Source organism: Drosophila ficusphila, unplaced genomic scaffold, assembly GCF_018152265.1.
Source record: "Drosophila ficusphila isolate 14025-0441.05 unplaced genomic scaffold, ASM1815226v1 contig_791, whole genome shotgun sequence".
Lineage (NCBI taxonomy): Eukaryota > Metazoa > Arthropoda > Insecta > Diptera > Drosophilidae > Drosophila > Drosophila ficusphila.
In genome coordinates this window covers 11611511-11632268 of record NW_025064737.1, presented here as the reverse complement: position 1 = coordinate 11632268, position 20758 = coordinate 11611511, and the positions used below count along the sequence as shown (strand labels likewise).

The following is a 20758-nucleotide window of genomic DNA, read 5'->3' as shown; positions in this document are numbered from 1 at the left end:
AAGCGCCAAGCAGTTTCCACTCATTTGCATGGAGATTTTCCCGGGCTAATTGCCCAGGTGGTTTCCCTGCCGAGTGTCGGATTACACACGTTACAATTCGCAGCACTCCCCCTCCCCCTCCCCTCCCCTCTTTGTTGTGTAAAACACCAACCCCTCCCCCGGAAAATTTTCCTTGTAGAGGGTTGTTCCACCAGTTGGTTGACTTGCGGTCGCCGGTGTCTGTTTACACAGCGAGGGTTGGGTAATGGCCTCTTAATTAGGCTCATATGATTGTTGAACACGGATTTACGATTTCTTTGCCCGTTCGTAATAATTCAAATTACATTGCAGTACAAAAACAATATTTATATCATAAACATGTCAATATTTTTAAATATTTTTTTCTAATTCAAAATAAAACATAAACATTTATTCTTTTAAATGCAAGCAAGGTGTAATTATAAACATTTTAAATTATTTCGAACACATTTTGACTTAGTTGCTTAGTTACCTAAACTAAAAGCTTTAAACTTTAGTTACCTTTAATGGGTTTTTCTTCTATGTATGGACTGGTCCGTCTGTTAAAACCAGAATATCAGTTGCCATATCCCCAATTGACCTCAGCGTGGACTTCAACTTCTCCCCGCCAATCGCCATCTGCCCTGACGATAAATTGCAGTTTGTAGAAACCATTTGGCACGGGAGCCTTGACTATCATGTTGTCATCCAGAACCATTCGGTTAACGATTATATCGTGCTAAAAATAAATATTCATATATCTCATATATTAAAAGATTATAAGATTTAATACCAACATTAAAGGGACAACTGTGATTTACGTTGCTGAAGTTTCGAATACCATCATATACTAAATCGGCGAAGGGATAACGTTTTCGGTTTTTGAGGAAGTTGCAAACATCAAAGGTTATATTGTAGAGAAATGGCCTATAGCCGCTGAACCTTCGGAAAAAGGAAAGAGCGCACTGAAAATGATTAAACATAATAAAGTATATAATACCAATATGGAATTATTAATTTACAGACCGTAACACTGTTGATGGGCAGCTGATTTGCTTTGACATGTAAAAAGAGTCCCACAACTCCGCGATCCACGATCTTCAGTTCACAACGCTTAAACTCGCAAAAAGACTGGTTGTAACTCTTGCACTTGACATTTGTAAATTTGAAAAGAGCATTTGCATTGTAGAGCGACGATATTACAACCAAAAATGGCCAGACTGCGAACGGAATGTATTTAAGCTTCATTGTTGGCCAGCAGTTCACAGTTTATTGAGCAAAGTATTACAAAAAACGAGACATTCGGTTTTTCTACCCTCTATTCCTAGAGAAATCGAGTATATCGGGCAAAAATTTGTAAGAAGTACTTGGGAAATTTGTAAGTGTATTTCCACTTATTCAACATAAGTTCCGAAGTATCGCACATCAAAAGATTATGGTATAATAGGGTATAATATGATTAATGGGTATAATATGGTTGAGAGACTTCGACATGCAAATATTCAGTGTTGTTTTATTTAACAATTTAAAAATGATGTGGTTGGCTGCTCATGGTTAAAAAATAATTAGAACGATCGAACTTTAAAAGCAATATCGTTTAGGCATATTTTGGAAGTTAAATAACAATTCATAGTGAAACAGGTTGTAACAATGTTTAGTGATTTTTGGCTGATTAACCAGTTAAATACTCTAAAACTATTTTTATATATATTTTTTTGTACAAAGTTATAAATTCATAACAACTTAATTTCGATTACATACTCGACCGATCGAAAGGCACTCAGCAGCAACATTAAAGACTTCCTGTTCGCCACGCGAAGAACAAAACGCCGTTGACAAAGCATGGGTGAACATACATACATTTTACATTTCCCAGTTGGAACCCAGGGAATTGGAGTCGCCTCAGCGGAGACGTTGATGACCTTTAGGGGAAGAGTCCTCTGGCCGAGTCCTTTTGGCCAACTAAAAAAGAAAAGGAGTCCTGCCCCGAGGGCAGTTCTTAATTAGAGTGGCATGAAAGTATGCCCGAGGCCCCTCCGTCGCTCAATGCGATTCTTATGCAAATGCTTTTAATTACAAAACTGTGAAGACGAATTACGCAACATTGCGTTATTTTAGTGAATTATTTTGAGGCAGGTTCGTGTGTTTAATTGCTCAACTCAACGCCTTTTTAATTGCCAGAAAATCACCCGATGGTCGTCGGTTCCAAGTTGCATTTTAAAGTTCCCCCAAGAGCTACTCAAAATCCATTTTGATTAAATCAATTCTTGAATAGAAAAAAGCCCGAGAAGCCCTAATTTCGTTGACCTGTCCCTTTGGATTAGCTCAAGTATTTCCCCACCAAACAGCAATTTGTGTGAATAAACCAAGTGTGTGTGTGCTATTGACCTCGCCCTGTTGCCAAATTGAAATTGAAAAGCCGAGGCTAATAGAAAATGTTTATAGATAAAAAGGCGACAAATTGAATTTGCAAAGGTCACACATGAGTGCGACACTCGACACTCGATACCAGGCATTGGCACTTCACGTGAGTGCCGCCCCCTTTCCAATTTTCCCCCAAGTATTTTCAGCTACTTGCTGGAATTTTCCTCGCTTCCTTGAGATTGAAATTTGGGATTTCCATTTGCCAAGATATATATTCACATTATTTTTGCCAAATTGAATTCGCAAAGTGATTTGATTGTGCGTTAAGAAAGGCAATGCCAATTGGAGGGTGTGACCCCTGTCAGCCAACCCCTTTTATTTGCTGGTAAAAAAAAGAAATGCCTTGGAAAATAATACTCGCTGAAAACCGCATTACAGACTTTAATTAACGGTGGCAGGAATATTTCAAGCTCCATTAAAATATCGTATTACCAACGTTTTACAACACGTTAGCTTGGGAAAAGGGTTTTAGTGGCTTACGACCTGAATATTTTTACCAAAGTTATGGCAAAGATGGTTTTTAAGAGAAGGGTGAGTTTCCCTTATTGATTGGCCATTGAACATATTGTTTTTCTATTAATTATAACAGAATTGCGCATATGGCTTCCGGGGGAAAACCGCAAGGATCCCGCGGGAAATCCGGAAAACCACACACACACACATGCACGCACGCAAGTCCCTGTTGTTCGAGGATAATCACCATAATCGGCCATGCACTTGGACGGCGCTTTAAACGATTTTCAATATGCTCCCTGCCTCGCAGAGAATGACGCACAATGGAAAAACTGAGGCGGTGGAAAATTGCGGAAAATTTCGAGGGCGAAAGGACAGCAATCCGCTTACAATGCAGACGGGGGTGAACCCAAAAACACACATCCTGTAATTACACACATCCTTTGTTGGCGGACACTCATGCAATGTTTATTTGGGGGCAGTTGGAACTCGAATCTCTGTGGTCACCTGAAAGGCGAAAACCTTCTCGGCCGTTGCCTCAATCACCTCAACGAAGAATTTGTAGGTTCCGTTCTGCAGAACCTGTGGATATATATCCTTGGCAGCCACATTCTTCAAAGTATAGTTTCCCGCTCGCACAGGACATGCAATAATATCGCTGAGTTGCATTTGCGATTGCAGAAAGTACTTCATCATCGGGTTTCCCGACAACTCAGTGAAGAATCCACAGAGATCCAGTGATCGCATTTGGAGAAGGGTCACGAAAATCTTCTTTTCCGCCGGTCGCACTCGCAGCTTTATGTTGAAGGTGAGGAAATTACTGCCCAATTCCTCCCGCAGCCAAATCGATATGCCAAATTGGGTGCGGGTCTCGTCTATAAAGGCTACAGCCTTCATATATCGAGAATCCCCGAAGATGTTGATGTGATGGATACGGAGTATGGGTTTCTGCAAAGGGAAAACTGTAGATCCATCCCTAAAAAATGTATTAAATACCTGAACAGCTTCCTCGTCTTCATCCCAAAGGGATTTTGAACTCGTTGTGTTGCCATCGATTATATAAAACAGCGGAAAAAGCAATGCTATCTGAACGAATTTCATTTCGCAATGAAAAGTTCCATCAGGTGGTCATGATACAAAAGCTACTGAGGCTCAATGTTAACCATTAATTAAATTACCCTATTTCCAGTCGTTCTGTGTCATTAACTCCTTTATGATCGAGTACGTTAATAATATTTTCCACAAATTTTGTATTAATATAAATAAAAGTATATGGAAGGTATAACCCCATATGATTTTTTGTATTATTTTTTTTAACCCTAAAATTGTGATACTTGTTTAGTTATAAAATTTGTAGTTAACAAAATATAATTTTTACACCATTTACAACAACTTTCCTGTTTTTTCCAGAGGTTAAAAAACTAAACATCTTTTTTCATTCCATGCATTTGTTTTATAAATTCTGTTTTAATAAGTATAGTTTTTTGTAATCCATGTATTCAGATTTTTAATTTTAGATTTCATCACATTCAATTCCACTCCTACGAACTCTACACTCAACTTCCTTGTTAACAACATAAACCGATGAGGTGACTTGCAAGGCAAATACTTTGGCAATCTCTCCGATTTCCTCGACTATTTCGGCAAAGAACTTGTAGGTGCCATTCTGTACCCCTTCTGCTTGAATATTTCCGGCCACATCGGAGTTCAACAAAGAATAGTTTCCCACTCGAACGGGGCACTCGATTAACTCGCTCAAGGCCATGTTTTTCCTAAACATCATTTTCATCACCGGATTCGAGTTGTATTCTTTGAGAAACTCACAAAAGTTAATCCGTCGCAATTCAAATAATTGGATAAAAACATTAGTTCCATCGGGCTTCACGCGCACCTTGATATTCATTACCAAATGATTGCTTCCCAGTTCGTGGACCATTTGAACTCTTAGATCAAAGTGGGTGCGATCTTCGCTGATTTCCGCTTTAGCCTTCATGTAGTTCGACTCCCCGAACACATGAATGTTCCTAATGAAAGCCACAACTTTCTGAAATGTACGAAATCTAAATTTACTCTAAATTAGCTCTAGGGTAAAAACTTACCCTATCACTTGAACTGAATTCCTCGAAAAACGAATCCGTATTATCGACCACATCGATGGCTAATTGAATTAAAGCCAAAACCCAACCGAACTGACTGACTTTCATTTTGTAACAAACGTATAAACGGTCCCCTAACTTAATCGCTAGACAACTAAATGCCAAACTAAGAGCCATCCATTTGTTTAATTCTTAAATAATTTGACTTAATGTTATCATTTTGGGATCGGTTCTGGTTGCTAAACACTCGTGCATTTGCACCTAAACACGTGTAGCTCAAATTGGCATTGGTTCTAATAATAAAGTGTTGCTTTATTTCCAGTCATTGTTTGGCTTTTAATAAGTAAGTATATAGTAATAATCATGTAGTTAGTGGTTTTAAAGAAAAATAAAAAATAGTTTTATTAAGAGTTGAGTGGAAAATACAACTTTTAATGTCCTTCTAGACTATTCAGACTCTTTATAGTCTTTTGACATTCTAAATTCCTAATCTATGTTTTTACAGTATTTTTTGCTAAAAGTACACTTGTCTCTGGCACTTGTGAACATCTTAAATGTTGTGTTTAGCCGATTGGCTATTTGTGTTCCTTGGTAGTCACCAATTTGTAATTCTCGGCTATGTGTCACCACCTACATAGTGAACGACTCAATTAGCTAACCGGCGGATATGTGCTGCCATCGGGGCTTGTTCATTAGACGCCATCAGCAGCAGGAAGCTCCAAAGTGTTGGAAAGCCAATTAGCTTTTCAGCGGCGGAAGGAAGCCATAGCAGCTGAGTTGTGCGTGTAAATGGAGGCTAACAGAGCGTTACAAACTTTAAAATCTTGTGTGATGTGAGAGTAGGGTGAAAAAACCCACCCACCTGCTGAACACCTCCCCCTTTGTTCCTCCGCTTGGATCTTCCCACTCCGGAGTTGCGTAATTTTCTGCGTCATTTAATTAAGCCGATTCATGGCGCCCTCGAGGGCGGAGAACCAAGTCCGGCTAAGCCTCCAAGGTCTGGCCCACACGCCCACTTGTGTCATATGTGCCCCCCTTCTCCACTGGGTAATTAACTCAGCCGTTCACATCGATTATTTATAATATTTTCCCCTAATTATTTATTCATAACTGCTAATAGTGTTTGTCGGGCTTAAGTGCCAACAGCTTACGCGCTATTAATTGGCATCGTTCGATGCTTGGAGTGCGGAAACATTGATGCAATGTCTCCGTCTAAACTATAATAATCTGATTTCCAAGAGAACCTTCTTCTACTTTCTTGAACTTGGCTTCTTGACACGAGTGTCGGCCAGAAAGCAGGATACCACGCGGTTCCCATCCTCGGAGTCCAGGAGTCGCACCTCCAGGCGAGTGGGAACCTCGGGCTGGCTGTTGGCCACTGGCAGGAGCAGCTGGTAGGTCACATCCTCGCCAGCATCCAGGGGACAGTAGGCACCATGCAGCAGATTGTCGCACACATTTCCACGGGAGGCTTCCAAATCATAGGGTATGGTTACTCCCAAAGAGGTAAGGTGAACTTCGGCCGACAACTTACGCATAGTATTGCGAGCTAGGTAAGAAAAATGTTAATCATTAAAATGTTAAGACACATATATGGATAAATTGTATGTAAATAAAATTATAAATTACATTTTTTTAAAAATTATACAAATTTATTGGAAAAGTAGAACAGAGTAACGAACACCATTTGAAATCAACTAAAACATTATTCGAACTTTCTAAATTAATTTGCATTACTTAGCTCAATGTTGGATGGAATTTAAATTAAAGCGTCAATGACTTTTGGGTTCAAACAATCTTGGATCTATAATAAATACCCTTTCGAATTAAAAAGTTTACTTACTTGCAACAAACTGGATGTCAATTTTAGCTTCGGTTCCCTTCCACAGTTCACAAGGCAGTTCATCACACTCGTCGATTTGCACCATTAAAGGCTGGGGATAGCTGCTGTCGGCACCTTAAGTTATATGAAACAAATATTTAATTTATATTTGGTTCATCTCAAGAGTATTCCTAGATCCGACTTACATTGTCTAATTGGCGTGTTGGCTGCAACCAAAGTCCACATGAGAGGGATCATCGCAAAGAGGCAGAACTTCTTGAAGCTGGACATTTTTATAAGATTTTTGGTGGCTTGCTTGTGTTCACTTTGAAAGCACTTTCAATATTGGATTTAAGATTCACTAATCGCCGGGGTATTTATACCTGAACTGCCCAATTTGATTCTTTTGCACTCGTCCAATAATCTAATCACTTTTGGGCTTTGAACGTTTGCACCAAAATTACGTTTGATTTTGTTGCTTTTATGGCATTCATTACGTCTTAATCGCACTCAGAGGCATCATACGTAAATTTCTGGTTCGGCTAATCATTATGAATTAGATTAAAAGCAATACTTGCAAAAAACGTGAGAATGTTTGGGGGTTGAACTACGTTTTAGTTTTGCACCCAAATAGGTACTTCATTATTTAGATGATTATCAAAAGTAGATTTCTCGCAATCCATGTGGTAAACACTGTTTTTATTAGATTAAATTATTCTAATGAGTTGTTTAGAACATTTGAGATAGTGAAAATAGTTAGTCATGGAAGGGCAAACCTAATTGCTCTTCAGCGTCCCCGGAAACTAAATGAATCATGGCCAATAGAACCTTAATTAGGGGCCATAATTCAGTAGCCAGTTCACCTGAACTTAACGAGTGCAAAGCGAACTTATTTTGGCCAAGATAAGATGGCCAAAAAAAACGAACACCTGTTGTGTTCTTGGCGATTTCGGGTGCATTTGAACTCGAACCAATGAGAGCACTAAAATTAGCAAGCGATTAGCGATGATTTATTGGAACAAACTCGGCAACAGAGATTATGGGATTCCGACTTTGTTCCCATAAAATCAATTTCTTGCATACTTTCAGGCCATTTGGCTATAGCAACCCTCTGCCGATCGGAACATTAACATCAATTTATATGCATAGCCAATTTGTAGCAAGTTTTACACAATTTCTTACACCCACTTGACTTGTCGAGAGCGAAAACAGCAGCTGCCATCAAGGGTTGCCCAAATTTCATCAATATTTCCTGATTTTGTTCGCAAATTCAACTGTTTTATATGCAAATTAGCTAAGCGATTTGGCCCCTGCCAGCAATTGATTTTAAAATGTTTACGTTCCTTCGTAAATGAGTAAATGATTGACGGGGTTGAGGAAATAAACTTGAGCATTCAATTGGCCGAGATATTTGTTTAATTTGCATTTTTATAATTAATTTGCGCGTTAATGAAGTTTTAAAACATTTTTTAGAGGAAGTAAGTTGATTAAAATTAAGACATTTCAAGTTGAGCAAATTTAATAGCAACAGCTTAAATGGTTTTATAAATTGAAATGGAACAGTGTTATATCAAAGTACTTTAAAACTTTTCACTGCATATTTCCACACTTTGTAATCATTTTCAAGGCAATCTAACTTCGAATGCAAACTTATTTGCAGTTCCTGGGAAGCCACTAGAAATTTTCCTCGGAATTCCTTGTACTTGGTAACCATCAATGCCAAAGGGAATTATAGGTAAAGAGCCCTGGTCTAAAATTATGCAACTCAAGGCTTCCAGCTAACATTTTAATTACACGAAGCCAGTCAGAAATTGAGAGCGAGTGGCACATATTTATGCAAATTAGGCAAACTTCTTTTCGCCCGAAGTGGGCACATTTCTCAGGTGAAATCGCGTTGCCAGGTGAGAGGAGGTCCTTGCTGAAAGGCAGGACGAGGCTTTAAAATGCCAACACGTCGCAGGGAAAATTACTCGACAGCCGAACTTGTTGCAACGCATGTTCCTTCTGATTTGGGAAAACATGAATTTCGCATTCACTTAATTACAGTGCCAAAAGCAAATTAATTAGCATCCCCTTTGCGCAGACCGACTTGCTGGAAATATTTAATAAAAAACATTTTTGCATGACGGCATATGCAAATTGCTATTGGAAATAATATCAAAGGGTGCAGCAGGGCGAGAAAAGCCTCCCCCTTTCCGATTTTCCAAGTGGAAAGTACAGAAAAAATTGTCTCAAGGCCAGTTGGTCACCTGGTTGACCACAAGTAATCATAGATTTCCCCTCGTTAAATTGCAAACAGTTGAATGCACTTGGTTAGTTTGTAACTACATAACACTCAAGAAACCCTTAAAGATAAACCCTTCGATTTAGGGGTAGTTCTGGCTAGCATTAACAGAGATAGTTTTAAAAAAGGAATTTAAAGATACAAATCATTTTTATGCTTGAGGATTTGAACAAAATTGTAACATAACTATTACCATTAAATAAAATAAGCTTAAAGATATATTATATTTCTTTTCATTTCCCCCACCTGTTGAGGGTGAAAAAGGGTCAGGGTTCATGGGCAATCGGGCACGCCCTTCGGAAATTCCGTTATTAATTGACAACACACGACAGCTCCAAAAATTTAATGAAAAATTAACAGCACGAAAATCAAATTGCCGCCTAATTGAGACACAATGACCGCGCCAGCTTGTCACTTTTGTCGTTCGGCATTGAATTACGTGCAAACAAATATCAAATTGAAATAGAACAGACAACCAGCTTTTCGAGGGTGGACGGGGTATTCGGGGTTTTCGGGGGGAAAGGCCACAGGATTGGCGTGACAAATTGTTTGGCTTTGGCGCTGGCATTTAATGTCCGACTTGATTTGACAAATTAATTGAGTTACCTTCGCAGCGCACAGTGGTCCAGCCCGTAGGCCAAAAATAAAAAAACCAAAGTCCAAATTTTGACTTTAAATGTACCAATTCTTATTTATAATTGGTCTAGCTATTTGAATTTATTCATCTTTTTGTTTTGCTCTGTCTGTCCGCTTCAAGAATAGCATCGAAAGAGATAGCATGATATTCATTGTGTATTGCAGCGTAAGCAACGTGCAAGTGAAGCTCTCCGCAAAAAATTTGTTTAACATTTTTAAAACAAGTGTTTGTGCCATGGAAGTGATTAATATTTTAAAGAAAGGTATTAACTTTCTTTTTACAATAAAAAGTATATGTAGTATTTATTGTGTTTTGTGTAAATCATTGTTGTACTTAGTACATAATTGTGAACGTTCTTAGTTTGTCTTTTCTGTGTTTGGTTAGAGTTTTAGTTGTGATGGCACTCTTTGGCATTCACAAATCTTTTTGTATAATATTCTTAAGCATTTTAAGAATATAAGAAAGTTTAGTTCAAGTGCCGTAAGGTGCCGTGCGGCTTGCAAAATACAAAAAGGTAACCTAACCTCAATTACCTCAATAACATTAATTTGTCGAATTGTTACTACACATATATGTAAATATTAAAGGGTAAGCATATAAATTAAAAAAATGTATTTATTTTATGTTCGTTTTTGTAAATTACATTTTGTATTTCTGTAATTATTATTTTAAGGCGAAATAGTTTCCCGGCGAAAACTCGTTTTACACTGATTGTTCCTATGGCAGTTATAACCTATAGTATCAAGATTTTTACTGAAGTTTCCCAGGTTATATACGAAAATTTCCAAATTATTGTTGCTTCAAAATGAAAAACAATAGTTTTTCATAAAAAAACTGAATATCAGACTGATTGTTCATATGGCAGCTATATGATATAGTTGCCCGATCTGGCTGATTTTTACATATTATTTTAGGATAAATATAAAAAAATTTTCTGCAAAGTTTCAAGTCCCTACCTCAACTAGAAGTATTTTTGGCCGCTCTCCCCATACAAGCCGGACCACAGTGCAGCGGGACTTTCTGGGCGGGTTTAGTGATAACCAGTCTATTCAAATGAAAGCTTAGGTAGACCTTATTCCCCAAGAAGCATTAAGTGTTGCCTACTTTTTGCCAAGAAATAATCAATAATCAAACTTTCTGCTTTTTCCCCTCCTTATTGATTCCCTGCTAAAAAAGCACATCAAAGATAAGCTAAACATCCGTGAAATACATTTGGGAATATGCAAAAAAAAAAAAAAAAACCGGAGAACACCCAAAAGTGCAAACGGAAACCGGAGCAAGTGGAAATGTTTGCCTGCGAAAGTATTTGGGTATCAGATTTTCCGACCCAGATAATTGCATTAAATGACACTGAAAATAGAATCTCGGTATCAATGTATCAGGACTTGGGCTGATGCTAATCAAATATTGCGGTTCCCTCAGATACATTTCGGGGATATTTTTCCAATGCCGGATTTTCCACTGCTTTGACATATTAAATAATGTCACAACAATTACATGTGAGGAGCGACGACAGTTCCTCGATGGAAAAGGGAAATTGAGGAAAAGGGCAGGGTGGCAAGTTCAAAAGCATTATGAGGAAATCTCATGCTGCGCTGCGACTGTCCACATGGCAAGTCACCACCAATCATCCGAAATGTTGCAAAATATTGACGAGGGTGGGTAGAAAAAAAATGTTGCAAATATGAATTAATATGAATTAAAAGTACAAAATATATAAACATATACGAATTACTTCATATTAATTTTTTTGTACCATAAGAAGTAAGTATTTTCTTTTAGTTTTTTTTTGGAATATGGACATCCTCCCCCCTCTTCCAATTTTTCCTTTCATTTATTTTCCCACAAATCCAAAACCTTTCAACCCAACCTCGCTTTCCCTACCTTTGGCAAAATTCGCCAACCGTTGAGTGCTGCGTGGGTGGGGCTTTCGGAGGGGGACTTATATTTTCCAGCTTACTTTAAGTCCGTTTCCTTTATACTGGCACATTTTCCTGCCCCGCAGAAGTTCGAGTTCCATTGTTAGTGGCTTTGGCCGAGGCACAAATGTCTGTGGGTTTTTTGCCATTGCCATCAGAGGCTTAGTGGCCTGCCAGCAGAGTGCTCTGGGATTTATTTTGGCACTGCCTTTGTACTGGGATCCCATGAACTCGGCGATGAAGTGATAAAATTCTTCCAACTGATTTCAGTATGTTACGATCCTGCGAATGCGACTCTAATGAAGCGAGTAAATGCGCGGATTTGAATTAGATAAGGAGTATCTAATTATTGGGTAATTGTCATCTATTTAATGCAAGGGTAGTTTGGCCCAAGCTTATAAATATTATTTACCTTGTGGGTTATCGTTTATTTCATCTTTGTAGATATTTAAGACCACGGTTTTATGATAGTTTTTAGCTCTAAAATATGTACAAAATATTAAAAATGAATAGAATTTACTATGTTTTTAAATGAATCTGGCAATGGTTGTTGCAGAAAAGTTTGTAGCCGATAATAACCAGCAGCATTGTTTCGATAAGATAAACCAAATCCGAGCGTATTAGCCGAGAAGCCACTCGGATCGGGCTATAAAAACGATGGGGACACAGTTCTTGGAAATCATTTTGAGCTTAGAAACATGCAAGTCAAGGCGTTGATTTTGATCTCCCTGGGAATTTTGTCGCTGGTTGCGGCAGAACAGGAATATCCGGCCACGGAAGTAAAGAAATGTGAGTGGTATTACCAAAATATTTACAATATCCAACTAATTAATCCTGATTTCCATTAAGGCTCTGGAAATAAACCCTTTCCTCTGGAGGTTCGAGTTCATGGCTGCGTAACTCCGCCGTGTCAAATTGTCAAGGGAACTGTGCAGAAATTCGAGATCGATTTTGCCGTGGATAAGTATATTACCAAGCTGACCACCTTGGTGAAGGCTACCACATTGGGAATCATCACCGTGCCCTATGAACTTCCGGAGGATGTGGCTGCTGTTTGCCCGAATCTTCAGTACGGCGCCTATTGCCCACTTTATGCCACCGAGGATGTATCCTATCTGTTCTCCTTCCCAATCGGGGAATATCCCGAGATCGGTGTGAAAATCGAAATCTATCTGGTGGATCAAGACAATGAGATTGCCACGTGTTTCGTTTGCGACATCAAGGTGGTGAAGAAAAATGGTGGCAACTCGGTCTATGAACTGGACTATCTTAACTAGATTCGAAACGAACTCCTCCTTCGATTGGCATAAATAACTGTGATATACCACTCTTTTTTTTTTCAAAATCCATCACTGAGCTTACGGATGTCTCATGAATATTTAATAAAATTTTAAAAGCTTTATTCCCCACATATGAGGGTTGTTTGTTTGTAAGAACATCCTGAATGTTTCCTCTTGGGTTAGGCAAAACAAAAACAAGAAAGAATTCGGTCGTCTGGCATTTTTTTACACTCGTATTACAAGGCATTCTATTGGCCATCGGCGCTATCTGCACACGCAGCTGTTAAGTTGTAAAGTCAAGTGGGCCAAAATCCATAATCGAATCAAAAAATAATTCGCAAATCGGGTGTCTGATTACCCTAACACACCTGTTCAGGCGCAATGCGAAGAAGAAGAGAAATGTACCCGGCTATCAATGACCATTTCCTTATGCCCGCAAACTCATTCACGCTATCTGATTTATTTTCAAACCGGTTGCACTGTAAAAAGAGAAGTACAACTAACAAGTATCGGAGTTTATTGTAAGCAAATTAAAATCCGTAAGTTCGTATAGTCCTTGGTAATTAATTGCAGTAGTAGTATGGTAGAACATTTGAAAAAAAAAAATTAATAAATTTAATCTTTAATTTAAATTTAAAAAAATGCAAACAACCAATGATACTGATTATATTTCATCGGCTTATATCAACACTACTTTTCAAATGAACTATAATCCTAAAATGTTCTTTGCTTTGGTGTATTTAAGATAACGTTTTGGAAATCCCTGTCTTATGACTAGACTTTAAAAGAACACCTGCTACAGTTTCTCTTTATCAAAATGTACCAAATCTCCGAGGAAAATCTGTACATTTCAGCATAATTTCGTTGAGTGTAGAATTGCACCCAGCAAACGGTTATCGGAGTATCACGAAGGAGAGCTCAACATTTGACCATATGGTCAACACGATCACCGAGCGGTCAATAAATGATTATCAAAACGAGTTTATTGGCAATTCTGCCACTGAATCAGTGGAAATAAATTACTGGACTTTCGGTGCAAACGGGAACGTCACAGATGACTGTATATAAATAAATACGGGCTGAAATCTAATCGATGGGCCAAGAAATGTGCTAATCCGCAGACTGATTGCACGGGTACACTGGAATCCGTGACGTAGTCAAGGTAAACAAATACGCTTATCATTGCAGAGTTTTAAGTTTATTGTTTGGCAAATTAGGTGGAATACTCAGTCGGCCCGAATCGGTGGTGCTGTGTACATCGTCCGATTAAACGGAACTCGAGTTCGTCCAGTCCAAAGCGAGTTCCTCCTGCTGCCTTGCAGCCTCTCCTCTCCGGATTTTGCATGACACCACGAAACAGGAGATCGCTTCGCCTTGGGCATCGTTAAGTGTTACGGTGACATCAGCCGTGATTTCGGGGAACGAAGGCTCCACATAGAAGTTGAACTGATAGGTGACATCCTCGTCCTTGTCAACGGGACAAATGGCACCATACATCAGGTTAATGCAAACGTTGGACACCTCCTCGGGAAGTGCATATGGCAGATTCATGCCCAGGACCCTTGCCGATGTGGTGGCAGTAATGGTCTTAATATTGTTGTTATCTGCAAGAGGATGAAAGTAAGAACAAAAAGCATAAGCGGATAAATCCTTTCAACTTACTGCCCAGGAAGTGCACCTCCATTAAGGCATAGAACCCTTTGTAGACAACACATGGTGGCTCCTCGCAATCCTTGACTTTAACGTCCAGTGGAAACGGCTTGTTCTTGCCTGAAAAAAATTAAACAGGTGAGCTCAGAAGTAGGCTACGTTTTTTTCAACTTAAAGATTAACTGCTAGCGACGCGCCAGATAAGCTTTATCGCTTTGCCGGTAGATAGATACTCTTGAGGACTTTTGTTCTAACTCAAAGGTATTTTTGGCAATAGTTTCCTGCATTTCGCAGAGATTATGCTATAACAATCGGTCTGTGAAATGAATCACCAACCTAGACATTTTATAAAATCATGAATCAACTTTAACAGACAATGCTATTAAAATCCTGTATCCATGGTTGAGTTTAAAGTTGTTTTGTAAAGTAAAAGAAGATATTAAGCTACTTACACTGCTGGACAGTGGTAGCACTGACCGAAGCCCCGATTAAAGCCAAAGTTACAACGATACGCAGCATTTTTACTCTGGGGAAACTCCTTTAGTCTTTGACCAAAACAAGTAAACTTCTTGAGTACGCGAGCACGCAGGTGATAGCCGTGAATGGGTTTGATGGAACCGGTGGTCAACCTTAAATAGCCCGAGTCCGTCTATGACCAGCGTTCTGAGAGAGCCTGATAAAGGCTCGACGGCCATTGATATGGGGTAGCCACGCAGGTGTTACAAAAGAAAACACTGAGGCCCACAGGTGTTGCGCTCTGACGAAGAGCAAACACCGCTCGAATCGAATCAGTAAATAACGTAAATTTGGCTGATAAGCCGTGAGAGTCGAAACTACTACAATGTTGCGGCTATATAGCTGGTAAACAATGCCGTTAATTGTTAAATCTGCTAACAAAGTGGGAAAACCCCACTTAACTCCATTTATCAACATCTAATAATAAACTTCTTTCGGTTATAGATCTAATTTAAATATGCCCGCCACTAGAATCCTATCGAAATCGATTGTAGCAAGCGATCTTATCGATTAATGGCCGTATGAAAATCTGATAGTGATAATAGATAAATTACGTTTCATTCCATGGTCTTAATGTTTTTTAATCCGTTAGGGTTTGTTCAGTCTTAAATGTTTTTGTCTTATAGTCGCTCACTTCCGGATTTTGCAGGACACGACGAAACACGTGATTGGTTCATTTTGGGCATCATTAAGTGTTACAGTGACATCCGCCGTGATTTCCGGAAACGAAGGATCCACGTAGAAGTTGAATTGGTAAGTGACATCCTCGTCCTTGTCAATGGGACACATGGCACCATACAGCAGGTTGATGCAAACATTGGACACCTCCTCGGGAAGTGCATATGGCAGATTCATGCCCAGGACCTTTGCCGTTACAACGGCAGTAATGCTTTTTATATTGTCATTATCTGAAAGAAAATAGAGATTAAGCAAAAGGGACATTTGTATATTCATTTTACTTACTGCCCAGGAAGTGCACCTCCATCTCGGCAATAGTTCCTTTGTAGACAACACATGGTGGTTGGTCACAATCCTTAATATTAACGCCCAAAGGAGCTGGCTTGTTCTTGCCTAAGAAGAAAACAACAGATCAGCTTAAATGTGTGCTATAGTTTCTTAATGATCAAAAGTGCAGTCTATGCACCAAATGTCATGTCGCTTTGCCAGAAGGACTTACACTGCTGTACAGTGGTGGCACCGACCGAAGCCACAATTATAGCCAAAATAACAAGGATACGCAGCATTTTCTCTTAGTGCGAAATTGTTTAGTTCTTGTAGCAGAAATTAAGTTTGGCAGTTAAGCGAGTGTAGAGGTGGTAACCGTGAATGAAATCGATCGGCCCTTGGTCAACCTTTTTATAGGCCGTGCTCGGCGATGACTAAAAAACCTATTAATCTCGACGTCTTCAGATATGGGGCTACTCAGCTACGCAGGTGTTACAAAAGGAAACAGTGTGCCAGGTGTGCCCGGTAAGTTGTCTGATAAGCCGGGAGATTCTATACTACAATGTTGTGGAAACTTGGCAGACAAATTCCACTCAATTCCAATAATGATCATTATTTACTTGAGTTAAACTTTAAATCAACCGCCGATGAAATAGTTTTGATATCGATTGAAGCAATCGAAATACACGATAACTGTTCATTTAAAAAAGGTAAACAAAAAATATATCAAGCTAATCTTGGTCAGAAACCAGACTCTGATAATGGAAAACGAAGAAGAAGATTTGGATCTCTTCCTGGCGGAGAATTATCCTGGTTTGTTTGCCGAGTTACGTCCAAATGGTTCCTGCCTTATACAAGGGAATATTTGCAAAGAGGTGAGTTTTTAGTAATCCAAATACGCCCGCAAAATTAATTTGATTGCTATTATCCAGGGAACCTGTCGTCCCCTTAAGCTCTACTTGCCCCATTACCCGGTTCTTAATGACTTCCAGCTGTTTTTGCTGGAGAAAATGGAGTATAAGAAGTATACATCGGAAAACTTAAAAGTTCAGGATGAATGGATGCTGAAGGACTTGCTGGCCAATCTTCCGAAAGCTCCTCTCTGCCCAAAGAAACCAGAGCTGCAGGGAAATGTTTACCAAGATATTTTGGCCTTGCACAAGTCCGAGGAGTATCGCACGCAAATGGACGAGGAGTGTACTCGTCTTCGTTTCTGCGAATTTTCCGATTTCGAGCACCATTACCTTGAGCTAGAGGTTCCGTCGCTTCGATTGGTAGATCACAGTTTGCCTGAATGCGTTCCACTGGGTGAAATGTTGACCAAGAGCACAGGAAATCTGGAGGAGAAACTGATCCTCTTCCGCAAATTGCTGGAGGATCTGCGTCCCTTTTACGAAAACTTCATGGACATCGACGAGCTGTGCCACGTGCTGCAACCTTCACCGATTACCACCAAGCACAACACACGGGTGTTCCCCCTCAAAGATCGTGTCTACCTGAAGCTGACCATTGGGGATCCCTTTGCCTGCATGGCTTCCATGGCGCTAAAGATCATTGGACCGACGGAAGAGGTGGCCCAACTGCGCCACGTACTTAGCGATGGCCTGGGCAACTGGGACTCTGAGCTGGACATACACAAGAACCTGCTGCGCATCTTTGACCTGTGCTACTTTCCCATGCCGGACTGGTCTGAAGGCGCCAAAAAGGATGAAGAAGAGAACGAGGAGCTGCGCTGCAACATTTGCTTTGTCTATCGTCTGGATAGTGGTGAAGTTCCTCTCGTCTCCTGCGACAATGCCAAGTGTGTGCTCAAGTGCCATGCCGCCTGTTTGGAGGAGTGGTTCCAAACCCTTATGGAGGGCAAGACCTTTCTGGAAGTCTCTTTTGGGCAGTGCCCCTTTTGCAAGGCGGTGAGTTGTCCGAGTCCAATTATAATGTCAAATATCTTTCAATTGTATTTGAATTTATTTAACAGAAGCTGTCCACCTCCTTTGCGGCCCTTTTGAACGACTGAGAAACAGAATTCCATTACAAACCTACATAAATAATAAAACAATCTTTTTATGAGTAACTTATTACAGAGAAGTTTTAGTTTCAAATAATCTTAAATATCAATTAGGTATAATTTACTTTAACTAAAGAACATATATCCATTCATATGTAGATCAATCTTTCGGTCTATATCCAATCTAAAAAGACGACATGTTTTCTGCTCAATGCGGTTAGGTAAAGAATTATACAGGTCCAAGAGGAACCGAATTTTCTTCCCGGCGACGGCAGCAGCGGAGTTGGCAGATGAGCAAACGCTTCACAAAGGGCCAGACTCATTCCATCTCGTCGGAGATCAGACGCAGCATGTTGCGCACGACGTAGGTGCTGCCGTTGATCGGCGTGTTCTCGCTGGCCTTTCCAATTCGCACACTGGATCCTGCCAGGCCAAAGAACACCCGAGGCGCCAGATTGGGCTCCACTGCCTTGAATTCCCAGCCGACGTGCTGGGCGCAAAACTTGCACAGGATGATGTGCCACTGATAGCCGGGGAACCAGCTAAATTTGGTGGATGGCTCACCGCTGTAGCCGATGGCATGGGTCATTACCCGATACACGGTGTTTGTCTCGTGGATGTAGCCCTCTGCAACAAAAATTCTTCTAATTAAAACCATTCACGAAACCGTAGAATTTGTTAGTGACTTTACCTGGATTGCAGTATTGCGTCTGGACTCCGTGTTTCGACATTGCAAACAGATCCGCGCAATGCGCCAAACTGCTGTTGCAATATCGGCAGAAAAAGAGCGACTCCTCATTGAAGGTACTCCTTATTAGCTGAAGACGAGTGTTTACGGAGTCCGTGAGGAAGGTGAGCCGTATCATCTTCTCAGTTAGGTGGAGGTTTCGCACCAGCCAGAAGGATAACTGAATGGGGCATTTTGGCATGGTGTCTATCTTCTGGACCTCTAGTCTTTGGCGTGCCTGTTCCACAATGGCAGCAAAGGAATACTCCTGGCAGGCCTCCGCCGGCCAACAAGTGCTGGCCAGTTGGAACTTGCGATATTTGTCTCCCATGGAGGGCAAGTCTCGAAACCTGGCCATTGAGCCCATGTCAACGGATTGAAGGGGTTCGGGCAGGAAGTACTCCGGCAGTATTTTGACCCTGCTGTAGCACTTGCTAGTGGGATTACGAGCTATGTATTGCGGTGGCCTTAAATGATTCAAAATAATTGTACGAAAAGTAACAGCAGAAAGGCTGATTCTTCACTCACCCTTGAATATCATTGCAGTCGATAACAATGCGCTGTAGTGCTCGGGATTTGTAGAACACCATACCCCGACCGCTTTCACCCATTTCGTAGATCTGGCACGTGACCCCGTACAGTTTGTGTGGGTTGTCCTCCGGTGGCTGCATGAGCGGAAAGCCCACGCCGAAAATCAAACCATCCAGGCCGGGCATATCATCGTCGAACATTCGTCCATCGACCATGAAGGGCAGCACCTCGCCGGGAAATAGGATGTGCTGGTGCAGGAAAATGAGCATGTGATGGGTGCTGCCCACCTCCAAGTAATCCACGCCGGGAACGCGGTTCAAATGGTTTCCGAAATACGAATGCTCTGCCGGTAGGTTCGTATCGAAGCGTACGCCTTCTTCCAGCTCGATGTCGATCTGCGGACGTGGTGGAGGCGGCGGTGGGGGTTCATCCGACTGATCGGTTGTCTCCTGGCTGGTTTCCTCGCTGTTGCGACTCCGTCGACGCTCCTGGCTAAAGACCATGCTGCGTACGCGCTGCAGAAAGTTGTCCCGGTTGAGCAGAGCGGCAATTCCGCCGTCTCGATTGCGAGCCTGCGAGACCATCATTCCGACGGCGGAGCGCAAACGGTTCTGCGGAATCATCCAGCCGGGCAGGCGATCCAGGTCAGAGTCATCTGGGTAAGAGTGTGTTAAAGGTGGACTTTTAAGAAGCTTAGAGGTGAGTAGAAATACCCTCACTGCCTGGACTCTCCAGGGACATATCGCTGCTAGGATGGCTGCCATCGCTGGAGGTGTCATCTGGAAAAACATCCTCCGCCACCTGCAGTGGCCCTAAGATATCCATTTCTACAGACGGTGCTGGCATGTCTTCCATTGGATCGCTATCAGCTGCCAACGGCTCATCCACCGTCTGATGTAGTGGCTCCTGGATCGTGCTGCTCCCTGCATCTTCTTCCTCCCCATGTACAGAATTGATTTCTGCGCAATTTAAGAAGGTCATCATTTAATACGGTATACAATCTTAGTGTTTTAAATTAACAATACGTACCTGAGGTCTCCTCGTCGTCCATTTGAGCCGTTTCGTGTGTGTGCTTGCTTCGTTTTGCAGGTGAATTCAATTTTTATTTATTTACTTTTTTATTTTGACAAAGGAAAATATGATGAGCGATGGGTGTTTTCCGATAGGCATCGATTTCTCTCCTGGACAACCAGTGTTGAGAGCGACATACTATTCAAAATGTAAGGTGACTAAAGCCCGCGCAAAATAAAATCATCACTAATTATTATTTAAAATTTCTCGATCTTAAAAGCGCAGCTTTCAAAAGTTATTAAAAAATTATTTTAAAAATGCACTATTGAAACTAGGCTTGAAATTGTCCAATTAATGTTCGGGCTGTCTGCTTCAACTCTATATTTTTCGTTATTTTATTTATTCAATTTAAATTTCAGTTAAAAAAACAAATCATCGATAGGTATTAATAAAGCATCGAT

General features: G+C 40.6%; 9 protein-coding genes across 10 annotated transcripts; 2 read left to right on the top strand and 7 right to left on the bottom strand.

Moving 5' to 3' along the window:
- Positions 1–574: 574 nt before the first annotated feature.
- On the bottom strand, positions 575–1245 carry LOC108098759. The gene is made up of 3 exons (XM_017201891.1): positions 1024–1245; positions 795–962; positions 575–736 (listed from the first exon to the last, which is right to left on the bottom strand). Exons 1-3 carry the CDS (start codon positions 1243–1245, stop codon positions 575–577), a joined length of 552 nt encoding a protein of 183 aa, XP_017057380.1.
- Positions 1246–3342: 2097 nt separating this feature from the next.
- On the bottom strand, positions 3343–3975 carry LOC108098761. The gene is made up of 2 exons (XM_017201892.1): positions 3871–3975; positions 3343–3822 (listed from the first exon to the last, which is right to left on the bottom strand). The coding sequence occupies exons 1-2, from the start codon at positions 3973–3975 to the stop codon at positions 3343–3345; spliced, it is 585 nt and encodes a 194-aa protein (XP_017057381.1).
- A 412-nt stretch (positions 3976–4387) lies between these two features.
- Positions 4388–5078, bottom strand: LOC108098762. Its single transcript, XM_017201893.1, has 2 exons — positions 4974–5078; positions 4388–4918 (listed from the first exon to the last, which is right to left on the bottom strand). The coding sequence occupies exons 1-2, from the start codon at positions 5076–5078 to the stop codon at positions 4388–4390; spliced, it is 636 nt and encodes a 211-aa protein (XP_017057382.1).
- Positions 5079–6220: 1142 nt separating this feature from the next.
- LOC108098763 lies at positions 6221–7118 on the bottom strand. The gene is made up of 3 exons (XM_017201894.2): positions 6999–7118; positions 6814–6927; positions 6221–6519 (listed from the first exon to the last, which is right to left on the bottom strand). Exons 1-3 carry the CDS (start codon positions 7081–7083, stop codon positions 6221–6223), a joined length of 498 nt encoding a protein of 165 aa, XP_017057383.2. The 5' UTR covers positions 7084–7118.
- Positions 7119–12327: 5209 nt separating this feature from the next.
- On the top strand, positions 12328–13043 carry LOC108098929. The gene is made up of 2 exons (XM_017202134.2): positions 12328–12421; positions 12482–13043. The coding sequence occupies exons 1-2, from the start codon at positions 12331–12333 to the stop codon at positions 12907–12909; spliced, it is 519 nt and encodes a 172-aa protein (XP_017057623.1). The 5' UTR covers positions 12328–12330; the 3' UTR covers positions 12910–13043.
- A 1045-nt stretch (positions 13044–14088) lies between these two features.
- Positions 14089–15150, bottom strand: LOC108098930. Its single transcript, XM_017202135.1, has 3 exons — positions 15015–15150; positions 14575–14682; positions 14089–14516 (listed from the first exon to the last, which is right to left on the bottom strand). The coding sequence occupies exons 1-3, from the start codon at positions 15079–15081 to the stop codon at positions 14179–14181; spliced, it is 513 nt and encodes a 170-aa protein (XP_017057624.1). The 5' UTR covers positions 15082–15150; the 3' UTR covers positions 14089–14178.
- A 478-nt stretch (positions 15151–15628) lies between these two features.
- LOC122320741 (NPC intracellular cholesterol transporter 2 homolog a) lies at positions 15629–16412 on the bottom strand. Its single transcript, XM_043209051.1, has 3 exons — positions 16256–16412; positions 16042–16149; positions 15629–15986 (listed from the first exon to the last, which is right to left on the bottom strand). The coding sequence occupies exons 1-3, from the start codon at positions 16320–16322 to the stop codon at positions 15709–15711; spliced, it is 453 nt and encodes a 150-aa protein (XP_043064986.1). The 5' UTR covers positions 16323–16412; the 3' UTR covers positions 15629–15708.
- An 85-nt stretch (positions 16413–16497) lies between these two features.
- Positions 16498–18098, top strand: LOC108098928. Its single transcript, XM_017202133.2, has 3 exons — positions 16498–16898; positions 16956–17933; positions 17999–18098. Exons 1-3 carry the CDS (start codon positions 16785–16787, stop codon positions 18035–18037), a joined length of 1131 nt encoding a protein of 376 aa, XP_017057622.1. The 5' UTR covers positions 16498–16784; the 3' UTR covers positions 18038–18098.
- Positions 18092–20453, bottom strand: LOC108098927 (protein cereblon). Of its 2 annotated transcripts, none has more exons than XM_017202130.1 (5): positions 20316–20453; positions 20000–20245; positions 19284–19941; positions 18720–19222; positions 18092–18655 (listed from the first exon to the last, which is right to left on the bottom strand). In XM_017202130.1, the coding sequence occupies exons 1-5, from the start codon at positions 20335–20337 to the stop codon at positions 18348–18350; spliced, it is 1737 nt and encodes a 578-aa protein (XP_017057619.1). In that variant the 5' UTR covers positions 20338–20453; the 3' UTR covers positions 18092–18347. The 2 variants fall into 2 exon arrangements, with proteins under 2 accessions (XP_017057619.1, XP_017057621.1); XM_017202132.1 differs by having other exon boundaries at positions 18720–19189.
- Between the last annotated feature and the right edge of the window lie 305 nt (positions 20454–20758).